We start from the raw sequence: 22,739 nt of genomic DNA on the forward strand, positions 1-22,739 counted from the left end.
GGTCCTGGTGGTACTGGTGTTGAACTTGTTTGGTCAAGGTGAATGGTGGTATCCCCACAAAATTGTTTGCAGTGGAAAAAAATAAAGAAAAAAATGGGAGGCATGTTGGTCCTCGGTCGTTCTGAGTCCCCAGCAGGAACCTACTCAAGAAAGTGTTCTTATTCACGCAATTACATTTATTAATTTCCAGAGCTTAAAGCACTTGTGGGTTAATCTACTCTTCATCGTGGGCATCGCGATTGGTATTGGGTAGGTGGCCCAATGCCTGCAATCTCCGCTTTTTCTCCGCGGGTGTCTCCTCGTCGTCGTTGGCTCCTCTGCCGCTGCCGATGACATCATCTTCGTCATCATCATCGTCATCATCGTCACCAAGATCCGCCACATCCTCCTCAACATCATCGTCGTCGTCGTCGTCGTATTCTTCATCGCCGTGTACTGGCGGAGGTGGACTTGCCTGGCGCATGAGATGGTGGTCGCCGCTCTCGTGCTTCTTCTCCAAGATTCCCGCGACTTTATCCTCCACCTTGTCGAATGTATGCGAGATCGGATGCTCGTCGTGTTGAGGCACAAGGATTGAATGATGTGTACCTTGCTCTAAATCTGTCACGTGTACAGATGGTACCGGCTGATCCTCAGCTGGTGGTTGCGGCAGCTTGTCCGACTTGATTCCAACCATGGACTTCATCATACCGAGCAATGTCGACGAGCGCGACCTGCCTGCGGTTTTGGTGTTGGCGTTGGCGTTGGCGTTGGCGTTAGCAGACGACCCCGGCAAGTTCGAGGCTTGTCTATTCACTTTATACCGCCGGATGATTTCCCCATCGGCATTTTCAATCAAAATCAAATTATCTACACGATGCGCAAAAACCTTGCGCTTTGCTGGATCGTCCTTTTTGTAATAACTTCTGCGCGATGACGCTTTCCGCGACAACGAATCGGAGATTTTCCTGCCCAAGGGCACACCAGGAAGTTTGGGCTTTTTCTTCTTCTTGTTCTGCTTCTCGCTACTTGCTTCCGAGTCTGACTCGTCTTCGGTCGAACCTCTTGAGTACAGCGACAAATGTCTTTGTAAGGACCCCATGGAATGAATACTATGCTGCTCATCCTCACTATCCTCGCCTCCATGCATCCGCTTGTGCTTCTTTTTCGGAGGCTCCTTCTCCAATTTCAAATCGTCCATAACTTCACCATGCTGGTCTTCAACAATGAGTTTATCGCCGTCTTGATAAGCAGTAGTAGGGATACTAATCTTGTCTTTTGTGGCGCCTGAGTTTTGTCCATACTCGGACCTTCCAGATACTTTCTCCGGGCTAATCACCTCACTAGTAAAGCCATCGTGCTGAGCATCACCCGGCACTGCCAAATGCTTGTCGCCGGTTGACGACGAAGACGAGGAATTCTTCACCTCGCTTGTAGAAGTGTCGGGCTCTGTTGACGCGCCACTCTTGGCAGCGTTATTTCCGCCGCCGCCCAATTGTAAAATCTCATTAGCAGGACGATACCGTCCTTGTCTCGCCTCTCCTTCTCCGTCGTTATTATTATAATAGTCGTCGTTGTCGTCCCCGCTTCGAACTCTCGATAGGGTCTTTTGGATAATATTCTGCTTCTGTCTTCTCCTACTCTTCTTCTTCTTTCTTCTCGTCATACCACCTGCTGGTCTCACTTTGACGCCACTCGTCTCCGGAACCGCCACACCCTGCTGTTCCCCGTCCTTAACTTCTTGTTTCTCGGTAGGTGCCATGGTGTCGACTCTTTGCAACGAAAATGGCGTATTGTTCTTATCAAGTCCTTGCAATCTTTGGATCCAGTTGGATCCACCGCTGTCCCCTTGGGTAGTGTTTGTGCGTGTATACGTCATGGTGATGGCCATTCTATTCAACCTCTTACCCAACGTCAAAACGGCAACCGATGAGCCGTGCACGATGATTGAAGTCACGACAATAAAGCAAACAATCGGCCAGATGCTAGCCAATAGTAGATAGTGCGGAAAGTCGTCATTGGGCAAATGGTCTAGTGGTGTCTCTTCATCAGTATAGTGGCTCTCCAAATCTTTTCTAGCCAAGATGCTGGCAAATATCGCGCCTACTCCAATGGGCCCGAAATGGCCGCAAAAGATGGCTTCTCTCCAAGTCTTGACATCGGGGACTATTGGCTTCAATATAATCACTGCGGGCAACCGTCTTAAAAAGATAATCACGAGGGCCAATACAATCAACCTCCACACATTCAAGCCAATTCTCACATCGTTAAATTGAGGCCACGGTATAATTGCTCCAAAATAAACGAAAAAAGATAAATTCAAAAGTAAATCGATAACCGTTGAAACGTGAGACTCTTCAGTCTTTTTGGCAAAATCTCCATTCCAGCCAAAAGCAGTACCAGCTGCAAACGACATCAACAAGTCATCAACACCCAACATAGAGCCGATACCAGCACAATTAAACGCAAGGAAAACAAATATAGCCAAAAAGGATTCTCGATCAATCAAATTTTTCTCCTCGGCAAATGCAACCAATTTCCTCAATACAAACCCCAAGACCGCTCCCAACAAGCAGCCAAAGAAGCACTCCCACAAGATGGTTATGCAAAACCAGTTTTTCACAATCTCGCCTGCTCTGCCCGAATACGTTATCAAATATAAGGACAAGTATATAAACGGGAACGCCATACCGTCGTTGCAGCCCGATTCTGCCGACAAGAGGTTCCTCAAGTGGCCGGGCACTCGTTCGGCAAACTTGCCTTTACCAACCACGGCTGCAGCAAGCACAGGGTCTGTTGCCGTGACGCATGCACTCACCAACAAGCCGTCATTGAATGAAAAATGCGGTATCAAGCACCAAATGAACAATCCAACAATCAACCAGCCGGTGGTCATCACCGGCACCAAAAACACAAAAACCGAGAGCCAATGTTTTCGCATATACTTCTTGGGCAATTCAACGGCAACGGCAATGATCTGTATGCATAGCACTATCCGGCAAATCTCCAACGTGATAAAGTCCGAGTTGCCCCACTCGACGGGGCTGAACCAGTTCAAGCAGTGCGGGCCCAAGATCAAGCCCGCAATAGTCGCCACCGTAGCCTCACCGATATATAGCCGTTCCTTGACAAACAACGAAACTAGCGAGAAAATCGTGCAAAAGATCCCCACGCAGGCATACGCTATATGCGGCGTCTCCATTTCCAACTGGTCCCAAGCCATTTTTACTCTATTTTTCTAAAAACCTAGCTTACTAGATGATAATGAAAACGTGAAAAGATGTCTAAAAAGCTGTTCTCTAACCATTTAAGTTGGTAATGAGTTATAATTCTATATTGCTATTTTCAAGTTCCTCGGGCAAAGCCTGTTGCAAAAAAAAAAAAAATGATACAACAAAAAGATGTATGCGTGTATGTATATATATGAAAGATCTTCTAGTTTTATGATCTAGAACGGTCTTACTTATCTAGTGCTAGGATTGAAACACTATAGGATACTGCTGCTATCAAGGCATGTGTATCGGAAGTTGAAAGAAGAAGATGTGTATGTGTTTGATTCCGGCTCTTGATGATCGCAATTGTATAGTTCCTTCCTTCCTGCCTGCCTGTCTCGCCAGTGTCGTGTTTTCAGTTTCGCGACACACACTGACTCTTCTCTAGGTGGGGGGAGGAAGACACAGAGCGGATGGGGGTCCCCTTGCTGGCAAAAGAGATCTCTTTTCTTTGGAGGAAAGTATAAGCTCCCCAGAGGTTTTGCGCTTTTGCTTACCTTGTTTGCAGCCAAAAGCACCGAGCCCAGCTTTGCTTTGGGGAACAGCTTGGCCGATGATAATATGTCAAGCTCTTTGCCTGGGCAGATCGAGCGGGTTTTGATGTCGCAAAATTTACGAGTCAAATGTGTAGAAACGCGACACTGGATACGCGACACGGAGTTGGCAGTCTCCCCCACGCATCCCCCACGCACCCCACGCGCCCCCACGCGCCCCACCCAGAGAGTTTCCAATGGTTGCGAAACCTGCCTTTTTTTTTTTTTTGATCTTATCGCTGCAATTGTTGGATCAGATCAAAATCGATGATAAGATGATAATATGGAGGTGTGGTCTCGAAAGACGATTCTTCTCTGCATATCCTACATCTTTATTCTCCCCATGGTGATTGTCCCTGAAATTTTCAAGTAGGAGCAATAAATTTGGTTGGCTATTTTCACAATATTTACAAAAAACTAATTGCAAGTATTTAAATTGTCAATCTTGTCTAATTTCTCGCAACTCTAGTGGTCGATTCACGTGTACTAGAGTCAAAAGCAAAGTCCTGACACGCTTTTTTCTTTCCAGAATGAAAAGTCTGGATATCGGATGAAATGGTGGAAATTGGAGAGGCGAGTAGAGCCTTTACAGAATGCACGTGACATGCACGTAACAAAAACATCATTTGGTAGCAGTGAATATATTAGATCACGTGATACGCCTAATATCGTTGAGTATGTTTTGCAACCTCGCATCGCCAGCACATCCAACCCACAACAGCTGTTACTTTCAACTGTCGATCCAAACAAAACTCACAACTCCGCCGGCGTTGTCCCTGGTTGTACTTCAATAGCAGCAACAACGAAGTGTGTTTGCCAGTGTGGGGGGTCTTGCTTCTGCTGTTGCTGCAAAAAATGTGAGCCGCAACTTGCCTATTTGGGTAATCAAAAAAATCACCAACCTAACGCGTAAGTACTACTCACTACTGCCATTAAACATCAAGGTCAAACATGATAAAAGAAACCTACAAAAATACATGATTCACCGTTAAAAACTCTGGTGGTATGTCTTTATTTGTTTCTTCAGACGATGAAGCGCCAGACGACATCCACAGAGCTCACTCAATACCGCTGCGCCAGAGACTACTTCTGCGCACGTCGATGACTACTGCGTCTTCATCAACCACGTCTCGCAAATCGATAACATTCACAGCATCAACCACGCAAATCCAGCACTTGTGTGAAACTTTGCAAAGCTTGCTATCTATCAACAACCAGACAATCATCACGATAAAGTCAACAGGTCTAGCATTGTACTCAACATACAACTACATCACCAATGTCCACGTCAACATCGATCCATCGCTATTCAACATCTACAATATTTCCTCTAGGCGCGACAATGATCCAACGCAGGAAGATGAGCTGGAGGAGCTGCAGTTGCGACTAGGGGTCGACATCAACTTAATTGCCGATTGCTTTGCCTCAGTCATGAGCACGCTCAAGTTCGAGTCAGCAGTTACCTGCTACTTGACCTACCACGGAGACGGCCACCCGTTGATCATCGAGTTTGAAGATTCGTACATTTCGGAAAAATTGGAATTCTACACTTTTTACGTCGATGAAGCCGATATCGAAACACTGGAGTACAGCTTGAGCATAGACCACGAGAAAATCATTATGGAAGTCATGGTGAAAAGCGACGTCTTGACCAACTTGTTGCAAGACTTGAACCAAATCGGTACCGAGATTTTGTTCATCTACTGTGCCGAGAACGTGTTGAACTTTATCAGTTCCGGACCCATAGGCGTATCAAAGCTAATTTTCCCCAATGAAAAGACGATATTGGAGAAACTTTACTTGGGCAACAACCACCAGCACGTGATATCACAGTTCAATTTCGACGATTTCTATCGAATATTCAAAGCTGTCAAACTCAGCTCGAAATGCAAGATTGTCAAGGACTCAAACGGGTGCTTCTCAATCCAACTCATCTGTAAAAACCACCAGCAAAACTCGTATGTGGGGACCTTGCTAACCATCAACATGACGGAAATGCTCCACGATGACGAAATGGTGGAATCAATCCTACAAGATGAGCAGATCCAAGCAGAACCCGCTGAACCCACCAAACCGGTGCGCCCTCGCGAAAAGAGCCCACAGGCTTTAAGCAGGTCAGTGATACCTGACCTCACCATTAAAGCCAACGAACCCTTGTTTAACTCGTTCAAGAGAGCAAGACCGTCAGATGCTGCCGCGCGTGCACGTAGCCCCACTAGAGGAAACGAAGATGCGCCTTCAAAACGAAACCGTCAAGAGTCCACACGAAGATCCAATCGACCCGAAGGATTGCCTTTATTTCTATAGCAACAAAAAAGAAAAAGAACAAAAAAAAATTAACAAAAAGGAAAGAAAGATAGGAATTAAAAAAAGTTTTGGTGGTTTGGTCTTTTTTTCTTCTTGTTCTCCTTCTTAAAACACGGAAATGTAATCATCAATTCTGCTCTTTTGGTTCTGGGCAATGCATTCGGCAATCCAGTAAATGTTTCTAATCTCCTGCTCCTTCGCTTTCAACCACGCGTAAACGGTACTCAAGGTAAACTGCTGAGTAAGTGCATTTCTACAGTACTGCATCTCCATCAAGTAGAACCAGTCGCCAATCGATTTCGATCCATCGGAAGTATCGCTGAAAATCTGGTTATAGTCACCAATGTTGGACACAATCAACTTCAACTGCTCATAGTCGTCAGCCTGGGCCAACTCCAAATGATACGTGGGGTACAACTGGCCCAAGTTGGGGAACAAGCTCAACTTGCTCTCGACCGTCAAGTCTTGGTTGTTTGCCGAGTTCAAGGCGATATTGAGGACTCGCTTGTCTGCTTCCAAAGTCAACAACCGCGTCATGATCTCCCGATCGGGGCCCTCAAATTTCGTGTGGACAAAGTCCATAAACGCCTCCAAGTAGTTTTTGTATAATTTGTTTCTAATGATTTCAATGTTCAAGTCGTCCAAGTCATCGGCGCTAACGCAGTTTTTGAAAAACGGAGCCAAGGGCGTATCAATCAAGACCGTGGAGTACAAACTCTCGATATCGGTGGCAATGCACAAGGTAGGCAAAGTCTCGAACCAGCCCAAGGGATTGCATTTCTTCAAAATGTCAGACTTGTCTCTTTCGTGCAAAGTACCGGTGATCATCAAGATGACGTTATCAATCATATATCCGTATTGGATATAGTCCATGAACTTGGTCAAGGTGCCGCTCGATTGGCTCTTGATGTACTGGTACTGCTGGAAAACTTTCTTGTTCAAGTTCTCCTGTATCACGGACGTACTCAACGGACCGGAGTGGTTGGCCAAGAAGTTGCCGTAATCGGTCGACGATAATTGTAGTTTGAGGTCTTCTAGGTTGTCGCATTGGGTCAAGTTGACGTATTGGTTTGTGGTGAGCAAACCGCTCCTGTAGCCCCTAACGACACCTTCGACGTATCCGTAGTCGATATTAAAGAAAAGCCCCTCCATTTTCGTTACCTATATAGAATGGGAAGACGCCAGTGTGATCGATTGGTTAATGGCTTCAACTAGCGTTGCTGTTTGTTGGAGCCGATGTTGGAGAAATTGTAGCGATACTGAACTTCAGCCTTGTCGTGTACACATCATCATTTCACATCCACAGCCAAAGACATCAAAATTATCAAGAAACACACATACCACCACCACGGCAAAGATACCTAGCATTATATGACGTCGCTGATACTTCTAGATACATTGAAAACAGATTTGGACCAAAGCTACCGGACCCAGCTCGATTCAGACCCAGAATTCTACAAGGCGGCAAGCAAATACCTCCAAGATCTACTCGTCAATGATGAGCTCCTCTCAACAGATGCATTCACTACCACTACAACAACAACACCAAAGAGGCCGACCCGCACGATAGTTGAAGAGATTGCAGAATTGGACTCGGCAAGACACAACATAAGCCTACAGCTAAGCTCGCTCGCAAATGCAAATCGAGACCTTATCCTCGACGTGAACAGCGACTTGGACGAAGTTCAACGCAAGTTCGCTACTGAATACCAGCAATGCATAGACTCCATACTCAAAAATCTCGATTCAGCCCCCTCCGTACATCATAATCGTAACCATCACCACCACCGCCAGAACCAAAACCACCATGATAAAACCCAGCAACTGCATCAACGTCTACTCGATCTGATCAAACAGGGAAACATGATTTTGAGCAACATGGACTCCGTATTGGATATACTCGAGCTTCCCACTCTATGCAAGCTATGTATACTACAAGGCAATTACCAGGAGAGTCTAGATATTTCCATCTTTGCCAAGTCGCTCACCATCAGATTCCCCAAATTGCAGATTTTCAAAGCGATATCGATCCAAGTCCAAGCCGAGTTGCAAGTGATGCTAAAGGGGCTCATAAAGCTCCTCAATACTGACCTCAGGCAAAACCATATCCTCAAGATATTCCAAATCTTGAATAAATTGGAGAGTGTAGACGACAAGTCGCTACAACGCATCTACTTGAATAGTCGGTTCAAGTTTATCCTCGACGAAATCTCGAGCTTGACGCCGATTTTAAAGTTTAACAAATTGACCTATTTGAAGCGGTACGTGGAGATTTACCGGGAACACGTTTACGCCGCGTTGTCCATGTACCATACCATTTTCAAAGAAGAGGAGAATTTGTTGCTTTTGAACCAGTTCATCACCACCTTGGGTGAGAACTTGTGCCGCGAGTTTATCAAATACCTCCCGGCAATCAAGTCGCAACAACAACAACAGCAGCAGCACGGTTCGATTGAATCGGAGATGGAGTTGAAAAACTCAATCGATGGTTTACTACTCCAGTTGATCTACTTGAGCAAGTCGCTATCTAGTTTCCAATTCGAATTTGAGCCAATTTTTTTGCTTCAGCTTTGCTATAAAAATGAAATCTTTACAGAAAAGGAATGGGTAGAGAACATGTCAAAAGTGAAAAAACACCGGTAAGTAATAGTCAAAACCAAATCTAATGCAAAATTATAATCCAAAAAAGATATAAGCTTATATATATACGTTTATAAATAAATAGTTGTCCACACAATGGTCCCTGTTCTAAGAAAAAAAAAAACACACATACACTCAACCACCCTCTTGTCTCCTCTCTCCCTCTCCCTCTCTCCTTACTAACGCAACCCGTTCAAGCCAAACAAGAAACCAAGCTCTCTCCTGCCCAATTTGGAAATGGACTTCATTTCATTCTCATTCAAGGCGTCGCCAATCAATTCCTTCTTTGCTTCTTGAAGTTGCACAATTCTACTTTCCACCGTGTTGGCAATCAACACTCGGTGCACATGAACTTCCCTCTGTTGCCCGATACGATGAGCTCTATCCATAGCTTGCTCCTCGACAAATGGGTTCCAGAATGGGTCCATGATAATGACATGGTTGGCACATGTCAATGTCAACCCCACGTTACCAGCACGTAGGGATAACAAAAGGACATCTTTATCAGTCTGATAAAACTGCTTTATGACGGCATTCTTTGCCTCGACAGACAAGGATCCGTCGTATCGCAAATGGCGGATCAGTTGGTGGTCCAACACCAACCTCATAAGATCAAAGAGCGTGGTGAATTGCGAGAATATGATGATTTTTTGCCCCGGGTTTGCTTCTTGAATTTGCGTGATCAACTCCACGGCTTTTTCAATCTTGGCAGAGGGCTCAAACCCTTGATCACGAGCAGTTAGCTGCTTGATGATTGAAAGGTTGGTTAGCAGAGTCTTGCTATATTGACTTGCACACAACCGTTCCACTTCAGCAACATCCAACCCGTCGATGTAAAGCCGGTGGAAAATGGCATAGTCGCAAACATTGGCTTCTCGCACATTTTTCCTGCACTCGATACACTGGCCAAGTCTAGAAGTGGACTTTTCTTCCTCGACCAAGGTGTTGTCAAAGAATGTGTTGACGCATGCTTGACATATTCTGTGTCCACACTCGGCGAATATCGCCAATTTGCTGGATTCATCCACGGCATCGTAACAAACAGGACACGAGAACTGAGATTCCTCAGAAGTCACCCTAGCTTTGACCTCATTGGTGATGGTCTCGGGCAATTCGCAAATGGTGCGCAACTGCTTTCTCCAATCGTTTTGCAGCCAAAAACCTCCTCCTCCTCCTCCTTCTTCTTCTTCTTTGCTGCTCTTCTCCCTTGCCTTGGTTTCTCCAATCTCCACCAAGTACGAGTGGCAACAAGCTTGTCTTAGGCGAAGCAAAAGCGTGAGAACGCTCAGGTGTTGCGAGGTGCCAAGGATCTTCCTTGCCAATTTTTGCACGCCTAGTTCAACTTGTTTATAATAGTCCAATTCTTCGCCTTTCAATTCGACATAGTCGCTAATGATGTGCTTCTCAGGTAGTTGAAGGATCGGCTGGCCATCAATCAACGAGTTTTTGTTTCTTCGTAACAAAATCGAGCTCAACAAGGCCCTCAACTTCCTCATACTGTTGCTTTTATCCATCTCATCGTAATATTCCGACTTTGATTTAACAGGAATGGCGATATCGGCACGGAACTTTTCTTCGATGCAGTAGGGGCGGATTTTCAAAAAACGGATGATGGGGAACAACTCGTCAATGTTGTTCTGCATCGGTGTTCCAGATAAGCAAAATCGATATTCGCTCTTGAGATAAATGACTGCCTTGGAAGCAATGGCAAACTTATTCTTGATGTTCTGGGCCTCATCGAGCACCACGCGATGGAATTGGGAGTTTCGTCCAAAGAATGGCGATGTGTAGCTTTCGCCACCAGTATCGGGCCTGGGCAAGAACGTCTTTCCTCTATCCTTATTTTCGCGAAGTTCTTTGCTAAAGTGCCTTTTAAATTCCGAGGCTAAAGTTCCGTACGAGGTAAGCACAACGTCATATTTTTTCATCGATGCAAACGAGGCCATGTTTTTCTTCTCCTCGCCGTGGAAAATCCCCACCTCGATATGAAACAGCGGCTTTGTTTTAGAATCGATTTCCGCTGCCCACTGCCTCAACAACGAAACAGGCGCAACAATCAACGTCGTCTTGACCCCCGCGTCTTGTGACCGGTTGGCAATAATCAAGGCAAGAGTCTGAATGGTTTTCCCCAAACCCATGTCATCGGCCAATATTCCTCCTTTGCTTTTGGACTCCTCCATTCTTTTCAACCACGTCAATCCTATGCGCTGGTGTTTCAAAAGGTTTACTGACATTTCCTGTGGGGTATTGGCAAGCCCTTCCTCTGTTATTTCATCGGGTCGTATATTATCTAGTAGATTTTGCAAATCGAAATCTGCATCTCCCGCGCCAGCGTGATTTGAATTGAAACTTGAGTGTTGCTGTTGAAAATCCCTGGAGATCTGTGCTTCGTATGGGTTGAATGACGCGTTAAGAGAATGTCCCAAGCCTCTGATTTTGGCATTAAATGCTTCAATCTCCCTTTTGCGGATGCCGATTTTGTCTTCCATCTTGTTCAATTGCTTTTGGAGATTGTTGACGAGCTGCCGGGGAGCGTCCATTAGACGCTGCGCTTTACCAATTTGCCTTCGAATGCGGAAAACCAGGCCGTGGTCTCCCATCGAGTTGGCTTGGCTCAATTCTGTCTGTAGTTTGCGGCTAATCCGCGAAAACATTTCGTATTGAGCCTGGTGGGATTGCATTTGCCTGGTTATGTTGTTTCTGGATTCGGTCAAGGTCTTGATTTCGGCGAGTTTCAACTCTGCGCGCTGTTCTAGCTCGTCTCGAGTGATACCACCAAGGTCTTGGTCAGCATGAGGAACAGGCGCCGGTGTGTTCCAAGCGCCGGGCATAGCTAGCGGGCTAGGTTCCAGTATCGGGAGTGGATGCAGGTTCAGGCTCAGCGCTTGTGGTGCTGATGGTGTATAGATGACAGGATTGGACGACACCAGTGGCGTTGCTGAGTTGAATGAAAGTTGGGTAGGGATTTTCCTGTTGGGCTGCACAAACGCCAACCCCGTTGAACCCGAAAACGACGAACCTCCAGGCCTGGGTGTATAAGCCTGCGACAACCTATATCTATCTGTCAAATTCAGTGGATCTGGTTGAGAATACGCAAATCGCGAGAAATGAGTAGGTTTGAATGAGATATTTGACACTTGATGCAGGTCAAGTATCATTAGATCGTCGTCGTCGTCGTTGTTATCACCTTCGTGGCCGTCGTCGTTGTTTTTGTCTCCAGCATCACCTCTTACCTTTCCACCCCCCTGGCTTCTTTTCAGCTCCTCCTCGTCGGAGCTCAAGTCGATTGTTTCGACTCCGTCAGGAATCTCCGCTTTCCTTCGTTTGAACGCAGAAAAATCAGCAACAGACGCACTCATCTGGTTCTTATCGTGGGCAGGTTTACAGTAAACTAGCAATCAACTAATGTGTCATGTACAAGAAGTAAACAAAAAAAAGCAGAAAACTGGCAAGTAAACTCTTGTTGGAATATTGATGCCGTTCCAAACTTTTTGCCGGTTTGATTGACTGATAAAGATTGATACGTGAGGTTCTCCCAGACCCCCAAAAAAAAATCTATCACTGTATGCTAGAAGTAAATGTCAGCTGGATATTCTATATAGATATATGGTTCTTTCCTCCTTCGATCCTCTCTCTCTCCCAGTGGTCTAGAGGTTGTTGGTTCTGATGTACGCGTTGGTTGAGAGATGTACGTGTCTATAATGCGATTGTTAGTTTTTTCTCTAGTTGTTTTGGTTATTTTGGTTGCAAGAATCATCAAACCACACTGTTGAAACCGGCCACTTTCTTACACTGTCCGTGGTGGCGGTTGCAACTGAAGCTTATGGACGCTTCGAGGGGAGGATGTGCTACTGAAGATTTGCCGGTTTGGTAATACGGCGGTGAATATAGAGAGAAACGACAGGGGTCGTCATCAAGTTGTCTCTTTGAGTGGTGGATACTTACCTTAGCTTTCAACTTCCACGCAAATCAGTGGGGGGTTTCTCCAACTTTTCTTTGTTGTCGATAGGCCTTGTAGTGGCTCCGGACTAAAGAGATGGATGCTGCTGCCAGCAAGAAGACCGGATCAGGGATAGGGTACGAGTGGTGGCGTTGGTGCCTCTTGTTCATGTGTAGGGTCCTTGTCAGGAGGAGGCAAAAAAGTGAGTGAAAAAAAACACCGAGTCGTTTGGAAAGTTGATTGAAAAGTTTCAACCAACTCATCCAACTCACACACAACCCTCATATACTCACCCACACATTGCCCATTACCCCTTGAACCACCATCGGGCATCATGGTTTCAATTTCAGATGTAAGTGTTTCCATTTTCATGCAAAAAAAAAGGGTTTTTATTGGGCTAGTTACTAACAGTTAGCAGACGTTGTCCTTTCTCGACAACCCAAAGATCAACTGGAAACAAGTCATCATTGGCTTCACCGTTGGCCAGTATGTGTTTGAAACCTATCTTGAGTACAGACAGTACCAGGTGCTAAAGAACAAGGCTCCGCCCGCGTCGATCAAGGCCGAGGTCAAGCAAGAGACGTTTGACAAGTCTCAAAAATACTCGAGATCCAAGGCCAAGTTTTCCATGTTTTCCTCCACCGTGGGACTATTGGAGAACCTCGCAATCTACCAGTTCAACTTGTTGCCCAAGTTGTGGGGCTGGAGCGACTCCATAATGCGCGCGGCTGGGTTCTTATTGCCGAAACTCATGGGCGGCGTCATTACCCAATCGATTATTTTCGTCTTCACCAGCCAGATCTTGTCAACAATCGTGGGGTTGCCGCTTAGCTATTACAGCCACTTTGTCTTGGAGGAGAAATACGGCTTCAACAAGCAAACTGTGGCCATTTGGGTCTCTGACAAGTTGAAGTCAATTGCTCTTTCCATTGTGCTTGGATCGCCCGTGCTTGCTGGTTTCTTGAAAATCATTGACTATTTTGGCGACTCGTTTATTTTCTACTTGATGGGCTTCCTTTTGGTGATTATGTTGATTGCCATGACAATCGTGCCCACATTGATCATGCCCTTGTTCAACAAATTCACCCCGTTGGAAGATGGCGAGTTAAAGACGGCTATCGAGAATTTGGCCTCGTCGCAAAAGTTCCCATTGAAGAAATTGCAAGTCATCGATGGCTCTAAACGCTCGTCGCACTCAAATGCTTACTTTACCGGTTTGCCCTGGAGCAAGCAAATTGTCTTGTTTGATACTTTGATTGAACACAACACCACCGAGGAAACCGTGGCTGTGTTGGCCCACGAGATTGGACACTGGAAATTGAACCATATCCCCAAGATGATTGTCATGCAGCAACTCCACTTGTTCTTGATTTTCTCGCTCTTTGGCGCATTTATGCACAATCGGTCCTTGCTCCACTCGTTTGGCTTCTACAAGGAGCAACCAATCTTGATCAGCTTTATGTTGTTTAGCGACATCTTGCAGCCTTTGGAATGCATCTTGACTTTTGCCCAGAACTTGTTGTCGAGAAAGCACGAGTACGACGCGGACAAGTTTGCATTCGACTGCGGCTATTCGGAGGAGTTGAGCAGATCCTTGATCAAATTGTCCAACAAGAACTTGTCCAGTATGAACGCCGACTGGTTGTACTCCTCCTTCCACTACTCGCATCCGATTTTACCAGAGAGATTGAGTGCTTTGGGATACGTGTCGAGAGAAAAGATTGGTAGAGACGACACCGAAGATGAGCCTGTGGTGGTCAAACTGGATAAACAAGAGTAGACCCGTACCTGAAGACCGTATATACATATATTCATATATAAATGAAGCTGAAACTCTTGTGAAGTATAGAGTAAAAAACCGAAAGGTGTTTGTTCAAGTGACTCCGGATCCTCTCTGAAAGAAAGAAAGAAAAAAGGTTAACTGAGAAACAATCCCCATATCGACTCTCACGAACCACCATCAGATCCCCCCCACAACGCAACGGGGTTTTAACCAGGACAATGGCAGAAGAGCAGCGGAAACTGATAGAGAAGCTCATGGGGAAGCAGCTCTCGCTGAGCTCCATACGACACTATAACGACCCCGGGATGACCGCGCCGGGAGTGTGCAAGGCCTTCATCGTCGGCATCTGCCCCCACGATTTGTTCGTGGGCACCAAATCAGACATGGGCAAGTGCCCCAACCTCCACATGCACAAATACAAGCTCGAGTACGAGTACAAGACAAAGAAGCTCGGCAAGCTGTACCCAGAGATGGAGCACGAGTATTTCGAGGTGCTTGAGTCGTATGTCTACGACCTAGATCGCACCATTGCCATTGCGCAGCAGCGACTAGAACATACCCCCGAGGAAAAAGAAAAGATCTCGAAAGTTAGTGCCGACTTGGACAACTTGGATGTTGAGATCGGGCTCATGATCCAGGAGTTGGACTACTTGGTGAAGAAGAAGAAGAAGACGAAAAGCACGCGTGAAGAATTGCTGGAGAAGGAGCTGGCGAAACACCAGAGCGACCACATCTTGAGAATCATTGATTTGTCAATCAAGCTCGATGAGAAATGCCAAGCGCGAGACGAGGCTAGTAAACAGGCCAGAAACATCATTGACAATGTCGGGCAGACTTCGCAGCAGAAACTACAGGTGTGCGACGGATGCGGCGCCTACTTGTCCCGATTGGACAATGATCGAAGACTAGCTGACCATTTCGTGGGCAAGATCCACTTGGGGTTCGTGCAGCTACGACTGGCGTATGAAGAATTGAAGCCCAAGTACCGGAAAGGAGTCGGTGTATAATTACCCGTCTGTATGAATGAAATAGCCCCCTTCTTACTAGACCTTCTCTTGATAGACCCTTTGGCCCTTTAACCCTTTGGCCCTTTAACCCTTTGGCTGTTGAGGGTGTGTGGTGAAATCTCGTGGCGAGGCGGCCATTTCCCGATTGGGGATTGCGATGCGAATGAGCCACTCTTTTTTCTCCTTCAATGAGCTGGTGGGACTGCCGCCCTTGCGGTTGTTGGAATTGTTGGCGCTGAATGTTGCATCAGCATCTGATATGAGATCTTGAACAGTGGCATCTTCTTCTTCTTTGTTCTTGTTGAGGTCCTGATGCCAACGCTGAGAGAGACTTAGAGGGAGTGGGGCCATCTGAATTTATGCGGAATTATCAACTAATTGGCAGAAAGGGGAGGCCCGCAGGTCGAAGGAAAACAGTCGAGTACCCCAATGCCCATCTTCATTCGCTCCCCACGGAGATCTTGACTCGGATAGTGGAGATCGTTGCCGACGACACCAGGAATTTGCTTGCGTTGGCGCTCACGTGCCACAGGTTCCACGGCATCATATGCAAGAACTTTCTCTACAACTCGGCCGAGTTCAAGTCCCCATCGGGATTCTTCCGGTTCACGGGCCAGCATTTGAGCCACGATACCAGCAACAAGATCAACTACTTGCAGACGGTGCGGTTTGTGAATCCGCAAGTACCAGATTCATCCAAGTACAAGACCAAGATTGCCGGCAGTTACGCTGTCGAGTCAAACACGAGACTCACTGATAGCTTAAGCTACTCCGAGTTCATCAAGTCGTTGGGCACGCTATTTGCCCACTCCTATGGGTTGCAGTGTCTTGAGTTCACCGAGATTGCGCCCGAGTTTGCATTCCCCGGGGAGCTCAAGGCCAGACACGCCAGCATTTTCAAGAAGAAAATCACAAAGACAAAGAGACGACTAAACAAGTTGGTGCTCAAATCTCAAACTGGCTGGTCGATACCGCTACGAGACGTCCACTTGTCGCTTGTTTGCAAGTACTTTGACGTGATCAACGAGCTCGTGCTTGTCAATTTCATTATAACAAACCCAATAAACTTGGACATTGCCATCAATAAAGTCACGTTTGACTCGTGTTCGTATCTGTCGACAAGCTCGCGGCCGTCGAGCTCTGCTTTCAAAGACGTGGCTGCGTTGGAGTTGCTTCGAATGCCGAGCTCAAAAGAGTTGTCCTTGATTGACCTCGTCAAGCTCGACGCTCAGAAGTTGAACACGTTGACCATTGATCTTTCCTCGAGCATGTTCTACACGGGCAAGGAGTTTAATTTTACTCGGTACAACCCTTTTTTCCGCTTATTGTGCTCCCGCGAGGGCGGGTATGCTCGCTTGTCGACCCTTGTGCTAACGGATTTTGGCTTGTTCACCTATTTGCAACATGAGGATGTCCATAGCCAGAACCGCGACTCGTGGATTGAGCCACCAACCAATAATTTCGAGACGTTTATCAAATACGTGTCGAACATGGCCAACCTTGTCATTGTGCTTAAAAGGACTCCCGTCAAGATCCAAACGTGCAAAAATTGTGGTTTCAAAGAGCAGCTGCGGGACAAGGCGATTGAAACCTTGACCAGCCAAGAATGGGAACACTTTTTGTCTCCCTTGGAGTTTCACAACAACTCGCTTCGAATTGAACTGTACAAAGGTATTCCATTATACACAGTGTCAAAACACAACTAGAAGAGAAGTACAAGTATAAGTGAATCTGTTTTTTTTTTGTTTTACAAGCAAGCTTTTTATTTTTTATTTTTGTTGTTTTTCCCCTTTTTTTGTTTATGGTTCTACTACTATCACAGTTGCAATCACGGGTTGAAGACGTTGGAGTACCACTGTTTAACGGAATCCGTGACTTTATGAACTACATTGACTAATGTGTTGTTCGACCCGACATGGAAGTTTCCTATTGTGTCCTTGGACCTGTCCTTGCCTGGATTTCCGCCGCCTGCGCCAATGCGCTTGCTCAGCTCCTTGTGCCTTTCCACTCCTTTCGCTTTGGGGAATGAAGTGCTCTGGTCGGTGGCGGGCTGGCCATCGTCCAACTCGAAATCCACCACCACGTCGATTTCATAATCAATGTCCATGACTTCGCCCGATGGGTGGTAGAACCTGGCGTCCGTTTTCAAGTCCTCGCTCGACAATTTGACAAAGCTGCCCTGTCTTACATCTACTCCCGTTTCAATCATGGTATCAACGACAGAGGGCGGCACCCCCGTGGAGATGTCCAAATTCGGGTACGTCGACTCGCATTTGGGGATTGGCGTTTTGAACTGCTTGATTCTGACCTGGATGTCCCTGGCGTTATCCTTCATTGACTGGACAATGAACGTATAGTCCAACTCCGGTAAGGTGTCGAACTTCAGCTGCAATTGCAAGAAATCGCGCAAGATCTTGACGTCGCCGTTGGGCTGGATAGCAACGAGACCGAAATTGTTGGGCTCCTGGGTAAACTCATAAACCAAGCCGCCGCTGAACACGTCAATCATGTTGTTTGTATACAAGACGGTGACCTCGTCAAAGTTGCGAGGCAAGACCTCGTTGCATCCGTACTCGGAAAAGAAGATGGGCTTGGTGTATCCTTTGTAATCATTGACCAAGATATTGTACCCGCTGCTGTAGAACGTTTGGTCGCCGCACCACTGGTAGGAATTGACGCCGTAAAAGTCGACACTCTCCAACGGATTGTCGTTGGCGCACTCCAAATAGCGCGCCAAGGGCATGCGATAGTTCAAATCGTCGGCAGCCGAGTATCCCACGGGGACAGGTCTTGGCGCGTTGCTATTGATGTAGGTCTTGACGTCTCTAATCACGGCTTTTATAAAAGGTCCCGCAACAGCAGCCGAGATTGGGTCATTGATAATTTCGTTGCCCGCGAGAAAACCCAAGGTGTTGTTGTAGGTGGAAAACAGCTGGACGACTTTGAAGATGTTTTCGAAATAGAATAAGTTATAACTCGACCACGGCTCGTACCTGTTTAAATGATGGTTCGGCAAGGGCGAATTGACGTCGAGGACCAAGTATATTCCTGCTGCCGCCAACATGGTCATGCATTTATCGTGGTCCAAATCTGCATTCACCGAGTATATTCTGACCGTCTATAACAGTATTGAAGTTAGTAAGTCTTGAGATGGAAAAATGGTGATTTCGTTTTTGACACTTACGTTTATACCCAACTGTTGAAATAGAATAATGTCCCTTGCACACTGCACGGGGTCCGACAACGGGTCTTTCAGACTGGAGACCGCTGAAGAACCTCCCGGTTGGTAATCTATTCCTTTTATGTAAAACTAGCACTGTTAGTATCTAAAAAGTTACACACACCACCTCCCGGAGGAACAAAGCAAAGCAAAGCAAAGCAAAGCAAAAAAAAAAAAACACAACACTACATACTGGCTCTTTCGTGACGCTGTTGACGAAGTAATGTCCGTGAATTGTTATGGGATGTACATTGGCGAGAATGGCCCCGATGAACTCTACAGCAACCACAAATAGTATCATCATCGTCATCATTGTATATATATATTTTTGTTGTTTTCTGTGGTAAAAAAAAAATTGAAAAAGTCACTGGGGCCGATGGGAGAAGTGACAGGGTTTGATATCAGTTTTTTAGGTGGTTTTAACTCGAATTTTGGGTGTTTTTGGGGATGGTCTTTTTTGATATTCGAGATCAGAGATTAGCTGCAAAAAAAAAAGAAAAAAAAAAAAGAAGTGTTGCACGGTCGCAGCGACACAAAATCCCACCACCATGGCGATCTGATCTCTCCAGCGGGAAATGTCCTGAGGGACAGAGAAAGACGGAGAGAGATGGGTCAAAGCAGGGCAGCCAGCTGGTATAAACTGTCTCGAAGCTAGTGTTTGCCCGATATCTTTTGTTGATTATTGAATCTATTCACACATGCAGTGTTGGTTATTTACAGTTCAGTATATATATGGATGTGTTTATGAGCATCAAGGGAAGGGCACGGGACACTCGTTCTTCTCCTTCAAGAGCCAACTTCTCATGATATTCTTCTGAACAGCAGGCTTCAAATCCTCAATCCGTTTCTCCTTCCCGAGCTTGTCTTGGATTATTTCGATTTTCCGCGCGGCATAGCTGGGGTTCTCCATCAATTCACGCAAGATGTGTTTCATGTGGTATACCCTTTTTTCGATTTCGGTTTGGTATACAGGCTGGTTGAGCTCGATGTCGAGGATGGGCTCCGTCGAGGGCCACGCCTGGATTTGGTATTTGGCCTTGATGGCATTGACTTCGTTCAAGAGGAAGCTATTGTCAACGCTGGGCGCCGTTTCGCCTGCCGCGTGTGCTTCTTGTTCAGTTTCAATGTTCTTCGTAATGAGATGGCTCAACTCGTCGAGTCGCTTCAAGTCGTCCAACTGCGTAATCAAGCTCTGGAATTTTTGTCTGTCCTCAAGAAATTTCCTCGCTTCCTGCTCGTGCTCCTGCTTGCTTCTTCGTCTCGCCAACTCCTCGTATTGGGCAAACTGTTGGCCTCGATTGACTTTGATCTCGGCAATGGCAAACGCCTTGCGTTTGGACACTTTGGGGATACTTTCAATTCGCACAATGTCTCCTTCTTTGCATATGTTGCCTTCGTCATGCACGAGGAAATCCTTACGTCTGATGATCTCCTTGTCTACTCTTCGGTCGTAGACTTTGCCCTGTACCCGCACTTTGACCGTCTTGTTTGCTCGGCCCTGCGAGACAACCAACCCTACAAAGTTCTGCCTGGCCATCTTAATGCACTCCTGACTTATCTTTGTTTATGCTTAGCTTAGATGCTCCTGTGTTTGGTCCTGGTTGGTGGTGCTATCTGGTTGGACGTGGGTTGTTTCATACTGAAAAATTTTGTCCTTGTCGAAATTGGTGAAACGCACACGATAATTACACACACACTATCTGCTTTAACTTATACCGAGCAAGAGGTCAATTTACAAATATCCATAGCATTTATTCCACTCCAAAATTGAAGTATCTACTTGTTCAATTCTAGTAAAACACGCTCGAGTTTGCTAAGCATGACCTGGTTCTCTTCTGTAGTCCCAATCGAGATTCGTAAGCCTCCAGTACAGTTAAGCTCATTGCCTCTGAATCTCACCACCACGGCGTTGTCCACCGCCAAAGTATTGTACAATTTCAAAGCAACCTCGTTCGAAGGTTTCTTCTCCTTGTCCAATATCTCAACCAAGATGAAGTTCGAGTCCAACCCACCGAGATTTCTGCCCACGTATTCCAACGCGAGGATTTTCGCCAACACGAGGTCGCGCTGCTCGTTGATGCTCTTGACGTATCGCTGCATAACTGCAATACCCCGTGGTGAAGTGGCCTTGAGCGCAACGTCAGAGGTCAAGGACGAGATGTTGTAGGGGTACTTGACCGAGTTCAAGATCTTGCTCAACTGCGCGTTGCAAAACGTGACGCCCAACCGTATCCCCGCGAGTCCAAACGACTTGCTCAACGTTTGCATCACCACCAAATTGGGGTACTGGTTCACCAACGTCGCCATCGACTGGCTGAATCCGTCCTGAGGCGGCGCAGTGAAGTCAATATACGCTTCATCCACCACCACGAGCCCGTTCCATCCATCTTGAACTTTTTCCAAAAGCAGGATGATCGTGTCCACGCTGATGAGTTTCCCCGTGGGGTTACCGGGCGAGGTCAAATAGATCAACTTGACCCCAGTTTCACTCTCGAGTTTGCTCACGATGGCCTCGACGTCGATTTGGAAATCGGGCACTGTCAACGGCACCTTGACAATTTCAACGTCGTTCACGGCGGCGCAGATACTGTACATTCCATACGTGGGCGGACACACGAGCAACTTCTCCCTTGCCGGCGCACAACAACAGCGCATCAACATGTCTATACTCTCATCTGACCCAACTCCAAGACACAAGTTCTCCACGGTGACCTTCCTTGTAGCGTGCATGTTGGGCGTGCCGTTCCTGGAGTCGACAATTTGCTGCTTGAGCTCCTCCTGGTGCGGGTCCGGGTACCGGTTGAGTTCCAACTCGAGCTCCAACGCACTAGGCTCAGATAACGCGGGGCCATGTGTGTTTTCGTTTGCATCGAGGAGAATCCCCGTTTTGAAGTCGTCCCTGGCGCACCTGTATGGCTCCAACTTGATAATGTTTGGACGCACAATCGCTTTCAAGTCAAACATGGGAAAAACAACAGAAACTCACGAAATTGGCTAGAAATGTAGAGGTAAAAACGAGCCCTGGTGAAGTGGAAAGGAAGAGAATGGTCTTCTCTTATGGTGTTTCTGTCTCTCTATAAAGAAAAAAAAAATTTGGGGGGAGGTGAAAAATTGACGATGCGCCGCATGAGTCAATCGTTTTCTCTTTGTATCACGGCACCTTATCGGGTGCAAATTTTGCAGCCAGAGGAAACCCCAGCAACAACAACCGCCAGAGCCACCAACATTAGCTTATTCCGCTGAGCTTGGTCGGGTCTAGCGTCTCGTCGGTGATCTGGGAGTTGTCGTACTCAATCGGCTGCCGCGCGCCGTACTTGAAGAAGCTATTCTCGTACAAGGCCTTCAAGCTCGATTGGTAATTGCCCTTGACGTTTTCGTCGCATTCATCAATGGGCAAGAAGCTTGTTTCTCTCGTATTGGTGTCTGTGCTCTCGCCGACCATGTGGACGCTCTCTTGCACCGACTCAATGGTTCGCATGGGCTTGATGCTTGGCGGCGATGCCAAGTCGAGGAGTCGCGGGGAAGGAACATCGTTCAGTTCATCCAAGGACGAATCAAAGTGAAAGTTGGAGAATGGGTGGAAAACCGACACCGTTCTGTTTTTGCTGAATTTCCGCACCCATGAAACTGAAGTGACGTTGTTGTTGTTGTTGTTTTGGTGGTGGTGGTGGTGGTTGTTGTTACCCACGCCATGCACCGTTTGGCATTTGTTTGGTATGGGCTTGGACTTGCCGACTTTTTCACCAGACTTTTTGCTTCGAAATCGAAACAAAATCCTGGTAAACACCGAGTGTTTGTTTTTCGAGGACCCACCACCGCCGGATTCAAAGTTGAGCTCTTCAACTATCGGCGAAAAGTGCGTTTGGAGAGGTGGCTTGGTGCTGCTATTTTCCCTGCTGTGCTTGGACAGACGGCGTTTGCGAACTGATACTTTGTTATCCTTGGCGGTGTCACTCGAGTCAACGGTATCCGATAGCACTCTCTCTTCAAACGAGATTGTTTCAAACTTCGCTTTGCTTCCCATCTCTGCTGAAGCCAATAGGGAGACTACTCTATAG

At 46.6% G+C, this 22,739-nt stretch overlaps 12 protein-coding genes across 12 annotated transcripts; 5 read left to right on the forward strand and 7 right to left on the reverse strand. All coding sequences in view use genetic code 12, as the record gives it.

The window, feature by feature from the left end:
• Positions 1-214: 214 nt before the first annotated feature.
• LODBEIA_P49420 (uncharacterized protein) lies at positions 215-3,202 on the reverse strand (the record flags this gene model as incomplete). The annotated part of the gene is made up of 1 exon (XM_066975219.1): positions 215-3,202. The coding sequence occupies one exon, from the start codon at positions 3,200-3,202 to the stop codon at positions 215-217; it is 2,988 nt and encodes a 995-aa protein (XP_066831880.1).
• A 1,587-nt stretch (positions 3,203-4,789) lies between these two features.
• Positions 4,790-6,091, forward strand: LODBEIA_P49430 (uncharacterized protein; the record flags this gene model as incomplete). The annotated part of the gene is made up of 1 exon (XM_066975220.1): positions 4,790-6,091. One exon carries the CDS (start codon positions 4,790-4,792, stop codon positions 6,089-6,091), a length of 1,302 nt encoding a protein of 433 aa, XP_066831881.1.
• Positions 6,092-6,196: 105 nt separating this feature from the next.
• LODBEIA_P49440 (uncharacterized protein) lies at positions 6,197-7,243 on the reverse strand (the record flags this gene model as incomplete). Its single annotated transcript, XM_066975221.1, has 1 exon — positions 6,197-7,243. One exon carries the CDS (start codon positions 7,241-7,243, stop codon positions 6,197-6,199), a length of 1,047 nt encoding a protein of 348 aa, XP_066831882.1.
• Positions 7,244-7,462: 219 nt separating this feature from the next.
• LODBEIA_P49450 (uncharacterized protein) lies at positions 7,463-8,734 on the forward strand (the record flags this gene model as incomplete). Its single annotated transcript, XM_066975222.1, has 1 exon — positions 7,463-8,734. The coding sequence occupies one exon, from the start codon at positions 7,463-7,465 to the stop codon at positions 8,732-8,734; it is 1,272 nt and encodes a 423-aa protein (XP_066831883.1).
• A 176-nt stretch (positions 8,735-8,910) lies between these two features.
• LODBEIA_P49460 (uncharacterized protein) lies at positions 8,911-12,090 on the reverse strand (the record flags this gene model as incomplete). Its single annotated transcript, XM_066975223.1, has 1 exon — positions 8,911-12,090. The coding sequence occupies one exon, from the start codon at positions 12,088-12,090 to the stop codon at positions 8,911-8,913; it is 3,180 nt and encodes a 1,059-aa protein (XP_066831884.1).
• A 915-nt stretch (positions 12,091-13,005) lies between these two features.
• Positions 13,006-14,451, forward strand: LODBEIA_P49470 (uncharacterized protein; the record flags this gene model as incomplete). The annotated part of the gene is made up of 2 exons (XM_066975224.1): positions 13,006-13,023; positions 13,090-14,451. 2 exons carry the CDS (start codon positions 13,006-13,008, stop codon positions 14,449-14,451), a joined length of 1,380 nt encoding a protein of 459 aa, XP_066831885.1.
• A 221-nt stretch (positions 14,452-14,672) lies between these two features.
• Positions 14,673-15,461, forward strand: LODBEIA_P49480 (uncharacterized protein; the record flags this gene model as incomplete). The annotated part of the gene is made up of 1 exon (XM_066975225.1): positions 14,673-15,461. The coding sequence occupies one exon, from the start codon at positions 14,673-14,675 to the stop codon at positions 15,459-15,461; it is 789 nt and encodes a 262-aa protein (XP_066831886.1).
• A 359-nt stretch (positions 15,462-15,820) lies between these two features.
• LODBEIA_P49490 (uncharacterized protein) lies at positions 15,821-17,167 on the forward strand (the record flags this gene model as incomplete). The annotated part of the gene is made up of 1 exon (XM_066975226.1): positions 15,821-17,167. The coding sequence occupies one exon, from the start codon at positions 15,821-15,823 to the stop codon at positions 17,165-17,167; it is 1,347 nt and encodes a 448-aa protein (XP_066831887.1).
• Positions 17,168-17,289: 122 nt separating this feature from the next.
• On the reverse strand, positions 17,290-18,994 carry LODBEIA_P49500 (uncharacterized protein; the record flags this gene model as incomplete). The annotated part of the gene is made up of 2 exons (XM_066975228.1): positions 17,290-18,579; positions 18,875-18,994. 2 exons carry the CDS (start codon positions 18,992-18,994, stop codon positions 17,290-17,292), a joined length of 1,410 nt encoding a protein of 469 aa, XP_066831888.1.
• Positions 18,995-19,432: 438 nt separating this feature from the next.
• LODBEIA_P49510 (mitochondrial 37S ribosomal protein uS17m) lies at positions 19,433-20,218 on the reverse strand (the record flags this gene model as incomplete). Its single annotated transcript, XM_066975229.1, has 1 exon — positions 19,433-20,218. One exon carries the CDS (start codon positions 20,216-20,218, stop codon positions 19,433-19,435), a length of 786 nt encoding a protein of 261 aa, XP_066831889.1.
• A 239-nt stretch (positions 20,219-20,457) lies between these two features.
• Positions 20,458-21,645, reverse strand: LODBEIA_P49520 (uncharacterized protein; the record flags this gene model as incomplete). Its single annotated transcript, XM_066975230.1, has 1 exon — positions 20,458-21,645. The coding sequence occupies one exon, from the start codon at positions 21,643-21,645 to the stop codon at positions 20,458-20,460; it is 1,188 nt and encodes a 395-aa protein (XP_066831890.1).
• Positions 21,646-21,907: 262 nt separating this feature from the next.
• Positions 21,908-22,705, reverse strand: LODBEIA_P49530 (uncharacterized protein; the record flags this gene model as incomplete). The annotated part of the gene is made up of 1 exon (XM_066975231.1): positions 21,908-22,705. The coding sequence occupies one exon, from the start codon at positions 22,703-22,705 to the stop codon at positions 21,908-21,910; it is 798 nt and encodes a 265-aa protein (XP_066831891.1).
• Between the last annotated feature and the right edge of the window lie 34 nt (positions 22,706-22,739).

This window comes from Lodderomyces beijingensis (assembly GCF_963989305.1).
Source record: "Lodderomyces beijingensis strain CBS 14171 genome assembly, chromosome: 6".
Classification (NCBI taxonomy): domain Eukaryota; kingdom Fungi; phylum Ascomycota; class Pichiomycetes; order Serinales; family Debaryomycetaceae; genus Lodderomyces; species Lodderomyces beijingensis.